We start from the raw sequence: 13,470 nt of genomic DNA, 5'->3' as shown, positions 1-13,470 counted from the left end.
AGGCCAGGGAAGGATAACTCGTTGTTCTTTTTCAACAGCCCAGACAAAGTGAGCACCACCGCAAACACAACAACAGAGAAATAAATCCGTCCGCACTGCATGCGCTCACATGCCATCATGTAAACTACGAAGCAAATGACAATCACGTTCAATAATGACACTTTTTTTCCTCGTAATAAATCGACTAACAATGTTAATGTTGTACATTTTTGGTTGCAAAAAAAAATACTCCCGGTGAATGTGTGCATCATGCTAACCGTGTGTTTCAATTTCTTTCCTTCCTCTCCCCCCCCCGCCCCCTTTGTCTTCCATACCTGTCTGCTTCCGCTTCACATTTCTCCCTCAGCCATGTCCGGCTTGGTCGTCCCACCAATGTGAGCGAAAAGACAACCACTTGCCTTCCACCTTCCTCCGGGCACGCCACATCACCCAGCTCTACAGCAGCGCTTGCTATCCATTCCTGTCCAATATTGGGTAAAACGTAACCCCCCCTCCACTTACCACTGCCACACCACGCCACCCCTGCCCCGCCCCTCCCCCTAGTCCCATGCACCCCCCGTGCCCCCCCCCCCCCAACACTTTTAAGGAACTTGCAAGTCGACGATCGCCCGCCCCGAACACAAACAAAAGCGCTTGGGCGGTGTGACATTGGTGAAACAAACAACATGAACAACAACAAACCGGAAGAAAAAAGCATAGTTCACGCGAGGAAAAAAAAATCGCGCAAGGCCTTGTGTGAACTCTAAAGACGACCACGTGAATGAAGGGAAACTTCTAAATGTCTGTCGAAGTTACAAAATGATGATGTTAATGAAATATAAAAATGTAAAAAAAAACGCAAGCGAACAAAAACGCAAGCCCCTGACATCGACGACGACGATATAAACCACAGGCAGTAGTCCTCTCGTTTCCTTGTGCACTGTAGAGGTACAAAGTTTCGTCCTAGATCGTAGTCTGACGTTTTATGAATACAGTACATAGATCAGGAAAATTCTATGAAGGGGAGAGAGAGAGAGAAAAAAAAAATGTGAACGGATGTTTTATTCTACAAATTCACATTTTGGTGTGTTTTTAGCGTTTGTAAAGATGATGCGTTTGGTTTTAAGCGAACGAAAGAAAGGGAGAACATCTTTTTCATTTTGTTCTTTTTTTAAAGCGGGGAAAATTCGGTTTACGATGTCGTTTGCCCACAAGCCACGCTTTGGTAAAAGATCACGACCGGGACGATGGGGGGATAACTTTTTAATCCGCTCGTAAGAAGGGCCATAGTTTGACAACAATGTAACAGCTTCACTCAACACTTCTGTACCATAAAATGTATTTTACATAGAGTACTGCGTCAGGGTGTAAACATCATAAATGTTAGCTTGTCTGTTTTCTATGTGTGGTGGCATATCTCAGCAACATTAATATTGTAGCATGTAAAAATGCCGCTGGAAAAAACCCTTTTCAATACGAACAATGTTCGCTAAAAACAATTTGACAAATGTGGAACGTTTGTTTTGGAGAATGTAATTAGGCGATCATTTTCGTCACGGTCCAGAATGCAGATACAAAAAAGAACACATTTCGTGGAATATTCGTAACTTTCTTGGGTGATGTTTGCAAAATCTGAAATGACGACAACAATGCCGTGTGACGCTTCAACATTTGTACAGTCAGATGCGTCGTGAGTTTCAAAGCATGTGGCTTGTACGCAAGCAACACTTGAGACCTGAACAAAACGTTGGCAAAGGTGTAAAAACAAATGGGCTTGGGAATCTTCTAATAATCACTATCTGTATTATAGTAAAAAAAAATCTTTGAAGAAAAAAAAGAATAGAAATTGTGAATGCTATATAAACTTGTGTATGTGTGTACGCGCACGCGCGCGTGTGTGTGCGTGCGTGCGTGCACGTGTGTGTTGCCTTCAAAAGCACAGTGCTTGGAAAAAAATCGGTTTAAAAAAAGTTTAAACAAGAGAAAATAAGTGACAATAACACTTTCGCCGTGTAAAAGAAATTCGATGATTACTTTAGAGCTTCCTTTGAAATAAAATACTCAACAACCTTGTTCTTGCAAGCTCTGTACAGTAGTGATAACCTTTGGCTCTTTGGCGTAGGTTTTGTCAAGTATTTGACCTGGTACTAGTAATCTTTACTTTCCCCCTCGCCCTCTCTCTCTCTCTCTACCCCTCCTCGTCTCCCCCCGCACCCCTGTTAATTTTCTTTTTGTAGTGTGCTTTTGACCATAGCTTCGTAGTTTGGTGATTTTCGACAAAAAAAAAGTGGTAGCTCAATATTTATACTTCGATGTCTTAAAATATACTGTTATGCCGCGTTAAACGGAAAAAAAACAATTGTGCTCTTTGCTTTCTCACTTTTTGGACAGGGAGCTCAGAAAGAAAGTCTTAATAATCGTTAAAAATAATTTCCCTTTGCCAGTTTCCTCTTAACAGCACGAGTCACGTTTTTTTTGTAAAATAACCTTTATACATACTGTATTTATCTCTCAGTGGTCAGCGCAAACTGTGATGTTTGTTCATTTTTGTAGCACACGTTTATCGCTTACTTTAGACAAGATGTAGCGGTGTAATTAAGAAAACGAACACACGCACACACAAAAAAACGCAAAAAAATGAAAAAAAACTTTTGCGAGGATATAAACAAAAAAAAAATCGCATGAACCATTTTTAAATGATTTCACGGGTGTTCCCCGCCTGTATAGATTTCTGTGAGTGTAATTCATTTTTGCCATATTCGTGAACTTGTAGCCAACGCGACTTGCACAGATATGCCCGTGCATACAAAAGTCAATGTTTATTTTTGTATTTTTTTATGTTTAATGATTTGTTGTGAAAGTGTTTGATCAAGGTTTGAGGCTGCCATTAAATATTAATAATGAACAAATTCATAAGATCAGTGGCGCATTGAAGTTTTTTTTTACGTCTTCAAAGGGACAGCGTGTGCTTTTAATAAAATGTGCCTTTTGATTTTTATTTTCAATCAATCGTGCAACTTAACTATTAATATCCGTGTGTTAAGATGAGAATTTTGTAAATTCATGTGATATACCAATGTAATCAAATTATTCCTTGTGTTTTATTTAAAAATTCAAAAATGTAGACATCCCCCAACACTTAGCTTAACTTGTTTCATTTTCTCTGCAGTGCAATAAAAAAAAACGACGACGATAATGATGAGAATAGTAATACAGTTCAGCACATTAATTTATTGTCTGATAATTTGAGACATTATTTGAATGCATGTTTTGTTTATTTGTGGCAAAGAGGGTGTATTGCCACGTATACGCTGTCCCTTTCCATGTTTGGATACGAATGCCAACCAGAATCCACGTTTAATGCAACGTTTTTTTTCTTCTTTTACCCGACACACGCGATGAAATACCAACGGTCACAATGAACATTGGCGCGATTAGAAAAGGGGTCTTTAAAATCCAATCAAAATGCATTGTCTTCACGTTGGCATTGTTTTTGTTGTTGTTACATTTTTTTGCGCCAAAATGTAATTTTTGTATCTTTCTTTTAGATGTTACACTTTTTAAGTGCCGTGTTTATTAAGCACCCAGTTGTCCAGAGTTCTGGCTGTACATTTTGATGTCCAGCAGCCCCAAGACAAACTGGACATTGGAGGCCTGTGAATTACGATGCACACGGACAGATTTCAGCCCACGCCGCACCATCACTATGCTATCACTTTTTAGTAAACGATTCGCTATTTAGGACATGGTCAAATACGTTTAAAATGTTATTAATATGTTATTTTAAATGTACATTTTTCTTCTCCCTAAAAAAAAACAAAAAAAATTTGGACTGTATAAAAAGTGTTGCATTTTACACAATATTTAATTAAAGTATCTCTTGTCTGTGAAAAATGTGTCGCGCGTATTTTTTACACGACAGTATTAAATAACGCAGAGTGAGGAGATGGTACCGTGGAAAGCGTGCTGCTCTGTGAACCCGGTGAGCCAAGTTCAATACCGCAGGAACGGCTTTCATCAGTGGCAAGCGATATCAGAGCCACTCATGTTCTCGCCAACCCCTTGGCCCAATCTGCACTGACCAGCGTGGTGAAGTATGGGCAGGCCGAGATCCACAATAACTACATAATTGTAGTTATTACTACATTGCACATTTGCAATACATAACAGAAGCATGTGGCGATTCTTCAATTGTTATACCTATGAAAAAAAATATACACTAAAGACAAATTACGAAGCATGCATTGCTTTAAATGAGCATAACATTGATACTCGTGATATCAAAGGGCATTTAGAGATCACGGCGATGCGACATGGACACAGCAAAATGATATAATTTGGTCTGAAATTGGGCAACATCTTTTGGTGATAATAATAATAATGTTCAGCTCTGGCGATCCGCTGCTGGATGAAGGCCTTCAGCCGTGAGGTTTGCTTGACCATACTTCACCGTACTAGAACTAGAATCACAATCCTGAGATATGCACGTCTTGTGCACACCTCGATATAGCCTCAGCCACACATTGCTGATATCAATTTCCACTCCTGAAACGTCTGACAAGTGGAGCAGGTGGCACAGTCGTTTGCGCACTGCACTATAAACCCGGCCACTGAAGTTCGATACTCGGGCAAGGCTCAAATCAGTGGCGAGTTATACCTAAACCGGTCCCGCGAGTCTCCCCTTCGCCAACGGGCACTGACCAGCATTGCAAAGTACGTTCCAACAAACCCCAATTAATTATATTTGCAGAGTGAGGCCCTCATCCAGCGGTGGATTGACAGAAAGAGCTGTACATGAACAATGAACAAATCTGAGCACAAGTTCGGTCACCGTGCAAGCTGAAAAAAAATCCATCAGCAGCACTCTTGACTGGTGACACGAGGCGAACGGGGGGGGGGGGGGCGCTCTGAGTCACCTATGGTGCGATCGGTTACCGAGACTAATTGCGATGCTTCAGACACCGGCCTTGCAATGTGATGTTGTACCCCCGAAGCCCAGCCCAGCGCCCGCAGCTGCGCGCACGGAAGCACGGGCGATCAATAGCCCCGCAGGCAAGGTTATCATCTCCAACGGTGGGTGTGGCCTCCACCTAATTTAATGTTTGCACGCTATCCCCCCCCCACACCAGCACCACCACCAAACACTCCCGTCGTCCCAGCCCTCGTGCTCTCCGCTGCTTCTCGCTCTCTCTCTCTCTGTTTAAAACAGAAGGGACAAGGGAGGGGGCTGGGGGAAAGAGCCCACCAAACAGAGGGCTTTAATCTATACTCATCAAGATGGGCCAAATGAAGCGATGATAGCAATTGGTGCTGCTTATCTCAGCCCCATTGCATGTTACACACCGCTTTTCAAAGCCAGGGAGGAGGAGGAGAAGGGGTTGAGGGCAGGGAAGAGGCAGCATACAAAAAAACCTTACTCCGGCCTCTGTCAATTTCTCATTCTTTAAGCGAATGCTTCTGACAGCCTTCAATAAAGCTGCACGTGACATTAACGAGTTGGGTGAGGAGGAGGAGGAGAGATTGGGGGGGGGGTAAAAAAAAATTGATGTCGATTTTTTTTTTTTGGAGCGAGACCCCATTCATTATTTGGGCTCTCGTCTGCGCGGCGATTCCCGACTAATTGGCTGATTACCATTCGCGCAGGCGCCGGGTGTCAATAAGTCATCGAACGCCAGGCAAGGACGCGCCTTGTGTCGAGATGAAAGGGTCACCCCGCTGCTGATGTGGCCTAGTGATGCATCTCACACCTTTGGCACAGACGGAGATAGAGAAGGAGATATATATGTAGAGAGAGAAAGAGAGAGAGAGACTCTGACATGTTCTGCCACATCCCTCATTCACTCATTCATTTGAAGGCTCTTGACAGAGCCAGTGATAATGGTCTTTGAACAAATGTGTTGATAACGTTGTTGGTTAACACAATTGCTGTGTATGCAGACATTTGTAAAACAGCTTCAAAGACTCGTGAAATGTAACTGTGCATGGTGATAATGTGTTAAATGCTTATTTATGTCAAGAGTAATATTTTCAATATATAGCGCTTTGTCAAGCCACTGTTGGATTAATATATCCCCTCCCTCCCAATGCTGCAGCAGCCATGGGGTTATTTGACCATACTTCACCATGCTGGTTAGTGAAGATTAACAGAAGGGCAGGCCCAAGACTCGTTCAGATATCACTTGCCACCAATGTTGAGCAGCAGTCGGGAATTCAACTCAAGTTTTGCCGGATTCATAGTGCAGTGCGCAAACCGATGTGCCACCACTCTATCCCTGTTTAGTTATTTATCTTGCCTCAATAAAACATTAAGTGGTGTGTATGCATTATATATTCTCGAGACACATATTGCAAATGTATCGGTGTATATCCAGTTTATGCATTTACACCGGCCGCCGACTACGTGTGCATTATGGTTAACGACCACGGCGACCGCGTTGAGAATCAGAGTCGTTCATATCTTTGTCGCAAACGCCTCGACTGCTTTTTAGTCGCAAGACGACTGCGAAGCCATCTCGCGCGCGCGAGTGCGAACATGCAGAAGGCTTAGCGGAGTCAACGTTGCGTCTGAAACAACCTGATTACGTGGCTCGATATTAAAGCCGTGCCAAAAAATGTTTTTAACGTCGCCGCCGTCAAGTTCCAAAGAGGGTGGGTGGTGGTGGTGGTGGTGGTTATGTTCGCTGCCGATAGCCGCACGTCGTCACCGCACAGAGGCCAAAAACCAGCGGCCATCCGCACGCGCAGTGCAAAACAAACCTTTTTAAAAGTCGGCTCGGTTCACGTCAGTCTCAATATAGCGAGCCAATGGCCCGTGACACTGTGAAACAAACACTTCGCTCGTACATGTGTAACATCGATGCCCGCAGTGGCGGATCGTGACAAACGACCACAACTTGCCAATTAGGTGGGGGGAGGCTGGGGGCGTCCGCTGGTGCAAGGCTGAGGTGGGGCGGGTGTGGGGGGGAGGGGGGTGCCCACGCACCTTTTCTGTCCATCTCCGCAATTAGCTCTCGGCACAACCGCTAATTACAGTCTGCCGTCGGTCTGGGGATTGGAGCAAAAGGCAGAAAACTGTAAATCACGACGGAGGGGATTAAGGGGTTGGTGGGGGGGGGGAACCAAAAAAAATGGGGCAGACGCTGTCGATTCCAAAACAATTGATTTTGACAGATTTTTTTTTTCGACTTGACGCCAAACTCATGCAGTAGCGAGCGGGCCACGGTGTTGGCTTCGGCCACGCGCGGCCCACGTGGGAGCCCCGCTGATGGAACACGCGTGGCCGCGTACCGTCGCTGCCCCGCGAGTCGCAGCCTCGCCCAGCGCACGGAGCACCTTCACCCCGCCGCAGTCACCCAGGCCAGGCCCAGACGCGGCAACACGCGATGATCGGTTGGGGCGGGCGGGCAGATGTGGCTTGTTGTCTTTAGAGAATCAAGAGCGTGACCCTGGCACATCCACTAGGCTCTCGTGTAAACAGCCAGCGCACCTACTTAACCTTCAGAGCGATTCCTGCGCGGTAATTTAAGTTCTTAAATTGCCGCTTATGCCAGGACAATCAATACCACCGAGCGGCTTTTTGAATTCCTGGCTCAAACAAGCAGAGGCGGGGGGGACGACTCTTTCCAGTTTGCGTTTCATCACGAGCACCGAGGAGAGAGGCTTTGTTGTGTCGAGTGCTCGCGCAAGCTGTGCCCATGTAACTGCTCCAGCCAGCAATCGCGCAAAAAAGTACGGCGATGAATTTACATGATCGGCAGCCAGCCGTTAATGTTATTCATTTTAAGGTCATTTGTGACTTTTTATGAAAGGGCCGAAATGCACCGTGGAAGACCAGATTTTTGTATTACAATTTCAAAAAATAAAAAGCTTATTAAAACGGCCTTTGAGATGTTTCTGTTTAATAAAAATGAAACCATCACATTTCTGAATATGTATTTACAAAGCTGCAACAGCTTGAAGACAAGTAATCTTTTTATATTTTGTGGTGTGTTTTATTTCAGATGAGGTCAAATGTATTCTACGGATTCTAATGATGGGAGGATGACGAGAAGGAATGAGGGGAGGACAGGAGGAGGTCGCGGTGGGGTGGGGGCCGAGGGGCGGTGGAGTGGGGGCTAGGGGGGTGTGGGCTAGGGGGGTGTGTGCGAGGGGGCAGGTGGGGACCGTCGCACGACAGATGCAGGGCCTCCCCGAGCCTCTGCGCTCACAGTCTAAATCACACCCATTTGTCTGGGCTCACATCTCGGCCGGCGCGCGCAAGTGGCCGGCAGGACTCTTCCGGGTCACCAATAACTCTGCCGATGAGTTATTGGTGGCAAGAGGACGCCGCGGAATTGGCCCCGGAGATGGGAAAAGCAGACGGAGAGAGAGAGAGGGAGAAGACGGAGGGATGGTCGCAGACTCACAATGGGGCGGCAAAGTCTCCCGGCGAGCGAGTACCAAAACGGAGAGTCATGGTAAATCCACTGCTGGATGAAGGCCTCGGCAAGTCACTGCTTGTGATCCGCTTTTGTAAGCCACCTAGTGACACCTGTGTGTGTTTTTATAATAATAATAATAATAATGCTTTTAATATTATAAAGTGAGTTGAAAAGTTACATTTGAATCTCAAATATTTAACGGAAGTCAAATTATATAACTAAATTGGCATTTATTAGAACCGAAAAACATTTTGTTATTGTTTATAGATGAAAAAATATGACATTAAAAACTCGCACTCGTATATACAAATAACCATTTTACGAGCAAATGCCACCAAATAATAACTTTCGGAGCACTTCTAAAGTTGAGACGGTTTGCCAAAATTAAATTCAAATTAGCACCAAAATCTTTTTTTTAAATCCCATATTCACACAGACACGCGCACGCGCGCACACGCATTATACAACCCAGAATGGTAGCAATAAAGACAAGCAAAAAAAGGTCATTGGCAAGCAGATGAAAATGTTTTATTTGAGTTAGGTTAATAAATGTCCTCGCCGAGAATTGCCACCTTTTTTTTTGCATAACTTTGCGCGTGTTCGCGTGTGTGTGTGTGGTTTACCGTTGGACGGCAGAACAAAAAAAAGAATCACCACCTTAAGGCGGCCGTAATGAAGAGACAAAGGAGAGGGAGCGTGAGGCCAGTGGCTCTTGTCACCCGGGGCTGGGAGAGGTAACGTACACCAGCTGTCCCCGCGATCAGCGGGCTGCCGCATTCGCACCCGCGGCTCCCCGCATTAAAAATTCATCCGCAGCAGCTCAATAAAACACTCATAAACGTAATGGATGGCGGGCGGTTTCGACCGCCCGGGCCTTATTAATAACCGAGCGGGTCAAAAGGTGAGAGCGGCGGCCTAACGAGGTGCCGCCACCTCCGTGCATCGATCCTTCCCGCCCACCTCGCTCGCTCTCGCGCTCTCTCTCTCTCCTGCCAACGCAACCGTCTACACCGGCTCCCCCTCACCATTACATCCGTGTGGGAGCAACAGAGACAGAGATAAAGATACCCCCACTCCCACCTTGCCCCCCCCCCAACCGTGTTGCCAGACAGACAGTTGAGGAAAGTGCCCTTCGCGAAGCGCCTGCCTACGAAGGCCGGCTCGGCACAAAATGGGGCCACCTGCAGTGCGCCCGGCCGCCTTTGTCTTCCTAATGTTGATAATTACACACGGCACCAGGTGCTTCCTGTAAGGCTACCGGAGGCACCGGACCCGTTCATATATTCATCAATGATGTTGGCCGTGAGCAGAATTTGAACTCGGGTCGCTGGGTTCAAAGTTCTGTTCGTGTATACCCGAAACCAGGCTGAGTTGACCTAGGGGAAGGCCACCGCCGGTTCGGTTATCTCTCGCCACTGACGTTGGACATTACTGCGCGCAAACCGCTGGGCCACTGAAATCCCGCACACGCGTGCAATTGTGCACATGCATACGTTGAACAACAACAACAACAACAAAGGTCACCACTTTTTCCCCGGCCTTTCACAGCCTCCGAGATGAATATGCCCACAGTTCCCTCAGCATCTTGATCCGCGGTTGCCTTTAGACACCATGTACATTCATGTGTTGCACTAAGTGGCGGTGATTTCACCACGGCGCTTGTGCCAGACTGGTGAAACTTGAGGCCACTTAAAGTGGCAAAGACTCGCTGGCAGGAGGTCATGGAACAGACCCAGATGTTTTTGGTTAACTAACAAGGGCGCCTGGCAGATGCACCACCTGCACTTCTCGGCGTGGGCCAACACACATATGTCCATATCTTTCCATATACATACGTAGTGACTGACTCATGTACACGAAGAGTAGGAGGCACTCTGTTTATTAACAGCCTTAGAAGTTCACACTTTAGCAGCTACGCTTCCCAGTCAGGACAGCTGGCAGGCTGCCTGACTGGCGACGCCGAGACGGTGAAGACTCCAGCAGCGCCACGGGATTCCCGCTCCACACGACGACAGCCCCGAGGTCCCCTCCCCGGGGCCCTTCTTATACTGTCAGCGTGGCCTGGCTCCGCCCCCGGCCACGCCCCCCTTCTGGAACCTACCAGCGGGTTCTCGACGTGCCCCTTCCGTGACCTTTCCCCTAGATCCCTCTCTCTGGTCTATCACGTGACCTGCTGTCGGTCAGGGCTGCTGTAAGCTGCAGATCCCCTTCCCTGCCAGCAACCAGTGCTATGCTAAGTGACCGATTCTATGTCACTACACACCCATATACGTGTGCACACATGCTAGCACACGGCGTCAAAACACACAACAAAGGCACAGATCCCCCGCGTAGCCTTCATGGACTGTCTCGGCAAGTGCTGTTAGCGAGCACCTATGAAGGCCGGAATGGCACACAAGGGGGTGGGGTGGCCAGCACCATGCCCGGCCGCCTTTGTCTCCCTAGTGACGATGTTTAGACACCGTACCAGGTACTTATTTGAGGCTGAGTCGACCTAGGGGAGGTCCAGGACCAGTTCCGATATTCGTCACCGATGTTGGTCGTGAGCGGGAATTGAACTCGGGCCGCCGGGGTTCGTAGCGCAGCGTGCCAACCGCTACACTACCGCTCTCCACACACACACACAGACACACACACGCACACACACACGTGCATGTGTAATGACAATATCAATTCACACACGCAAACACACTGTACATGTAAGTAATCAACAAGTTTTTTAGAACAAACAATGAAAACGAGCTACTCACACAGATCATATAAGAGTGCATATTGCTAAAATGCAGCCATCCCTAGCTGACATCAAGGAGCTAATGTTGTCAAATGACCAGGGCACAAAGGCAGAACATCAAAATATGCCAATCCATATTCGTTGGGACTTTGCTGTCGTACACTGCTCTGCAGACCTCGTTTTTAATTGGCCGTATCATGTAAAGATACGCAGCACGTGTTTGTAGTAGCGTTTTACACGAAAGCCAAAACTGAAAAAACAGTGCACACATAAGATCTTCGTTGTAGGCAATAAAATAAAAACATTATTTCAAGGCTAATAGTGTTTAACTGTGACAAATGGTGTTAAGCTTTCCCCGCGAAAATGCTCCCTGCAAATCGGAAGGTTGAAATTATTCTCAGCATATTAGAGTGAAATTATTCTCAAATCATATTTTCCGTGTGTGTATACACACATACACTCACACAGTATATATATATAAATTTGGCAGCAATGGCCCATCAATTAGCAAGCATTTATGTAATTCAGGCACACACAGTGTGTGTGCCGTTATCCACCTTTGGTGTGTTTTCAATTGAATGTGACCTACGCTGGTACACGTTACACTGGCCTCGGATTGGCACGGCACTTGGGGAGTTAGCTGACCCAGCTAACTGCCAGAGCAACAAGCATTCACCGTATTAACTAAAATGAAAATAAGAAAAAAAAACGGAGTAAGCAATTTGTGGCCAGGCACCCGCTAATGACTTCAATATGTAGCGAGCGAGCGAGCTGGGAGGGTCTGCGAGAGAGCGAGGCCCTCCCGTGTGCGACGGCGCGCACGCTTCGACTAAAGCGGTGCGGGGTTATGGCTCGTCTCGGCCTGAGCAGCGCCCTCAATCGCCGTGACAGCTCCGAGAAGCTCACCATTGACTGTTTGCACAACAAACGACAACGGAGGGAGCGCCCTTGCCAGCTGGATCAGGTGCCCGTCTTGCAGCGGTTAGCCGGGGCGACAACGCAGCTCAACGTCGAGGAGCGTCTGCCAACCGCGACGTTAAGCCAACGTTAGTCGCGCCGCTTCTGCTAACAATTATAAACCACGGCGCGCGTTCTACCGCTGCCACTGAGATTAGTGTAAACATCACTGTCGCCGCTGACACTTAAGGTACAATGACGAACGTCATAATTGTAGAAAATCACATTTGGCCCGTTTTTGGTGTTCTGGAAATGACATTGCCACTGGAAGTGCAGTGTTAGGTTTTGGAGACACAGCCGTACAATTGAACAAAATCGCTGCTAATAAACCCACTACTATGTTAGAACACATCCTGTAAATTATTATTGGAAAGAAGCGCATAGGCATGCTATTAAAATGATATTATGTATGTAAGAAGCATAGCATTTCTACGACAAAGTTTAAACTTTTCTTTCATGCAGGGGTAACGTGTGGCCAAACAGTCTCTTGACTGTCACAGGTAAGCCCTGTAGATCGAACCGTATTAAACCAGAGGTCCAGAGGACCTCCCTGATAGTGCTTGTATTTCGGCTGTACTCCTTTTGGCGTCTTCTGGTCTAACACCGTTTGTTTCAAAGACAATGCATATATTATCAGAGTATGTTTTTTTGTTTGCATTCTGACCACAAGTTATTGTGGTTAATGCAGACATGATTCCTTGATAAAGGTTTCAGTTTGGTGTTTGAACATCTTAACACCTGTTTTGTTGGCAGAAAAATGGGGAAAACCTATTCTCAAAAAATAATCACGTAAATATGTAAACACTTTTTTAACTTGCATAGTAAAGTCATTGTATTTTTTCATTTGCTATACAGCCAGATAATAGGACAAATCGCTAACCTTAAACACCCAGTCGTTCATACAAGTTTAAGGCAATATAATACTATAGTAATAGAGGAAGTACAGAATCACTTAAAGGGAATTCATAGCTTGAAAGCATTTAGTGCGGGGCCCTTGAAAGTGTGGAGCCCATAGCATATGCTACTTTTGCTACTAGGATAATCTGCCATTGCATCTGAGTCATTCACTCTCTTTGAGAGTGAGAAAATACTGCGAGGTGCGTTACAAGTTGAAATGATCAATTATTAGTTTTTACAAAATTCCTTGAGACATTATGGGAGGGAGAATATCTCACAACACCATAAGAGGAGAGAACCACAAATAAATGCATCGTCTTGAGATGTGTTTTATTATTATTCATCTGACAAAAAGCAGGAATTTCAACGTAGCCACGAACACTTACAGATTTCCCCATCATAAAGAGGATGATCCTATGGAAAGCCAAGACAGGTGGCAATCCTCGTGTGCGTACGTACAGAGCAGCGAGCTGCGGGTCGCACACA

At 46.1% G+C, this 13,470-nt stretch overlaps 1 protein-coding gene across 18 annotated transcripts in view; it reads left to right on the top strand.

Annotated features, from left to right (window-relative positions):
- The window catches only part of LOC144931502 (transcription factor COE3), a 152,884-nt gene extending 149,696 nt beyond the window's left edge, over positions 1 to 3,188 (top strand). For all 18 annotated transcript variants that reach the window (XM_078855416.1, XM_078855422.1, XM_078855419.1 and 15 more), the window contains one exon: positions 347 to 3,188. In XM_078855416.1, the coding sequence (XP_078711542.1) occupies positions 347 to 378 (32 nt within the window). In that variant the 3' untranslated portion in view covers positions 379 to 3,188. The remainder of the gene's footprint in view (positions 1 to 346) is intronic.
- The last annotated feature ends 10,282 nt before the right edge of the window (positions 3,189 to 13,470 follow it).

Source organism: Lampetra fluviatilis, chromosome 4 (assembly GCF_964198595.1).
Source record: "Lampetra fluviatilis chromosome 4, kcLamFluv1.1, whole genome shotgun sequence".
NCBI classification, from domain to species: domain Eukaryota; kingdom Metazoa; phylum Chordata; class Hyperoartia; order Petromyzontiformes; family Petromyzontidae; genus Lampetra; species Lampetra fluviatilis.
This window is presented reverse-complemented; position numbering and strand designations above follow the sequence as displayed.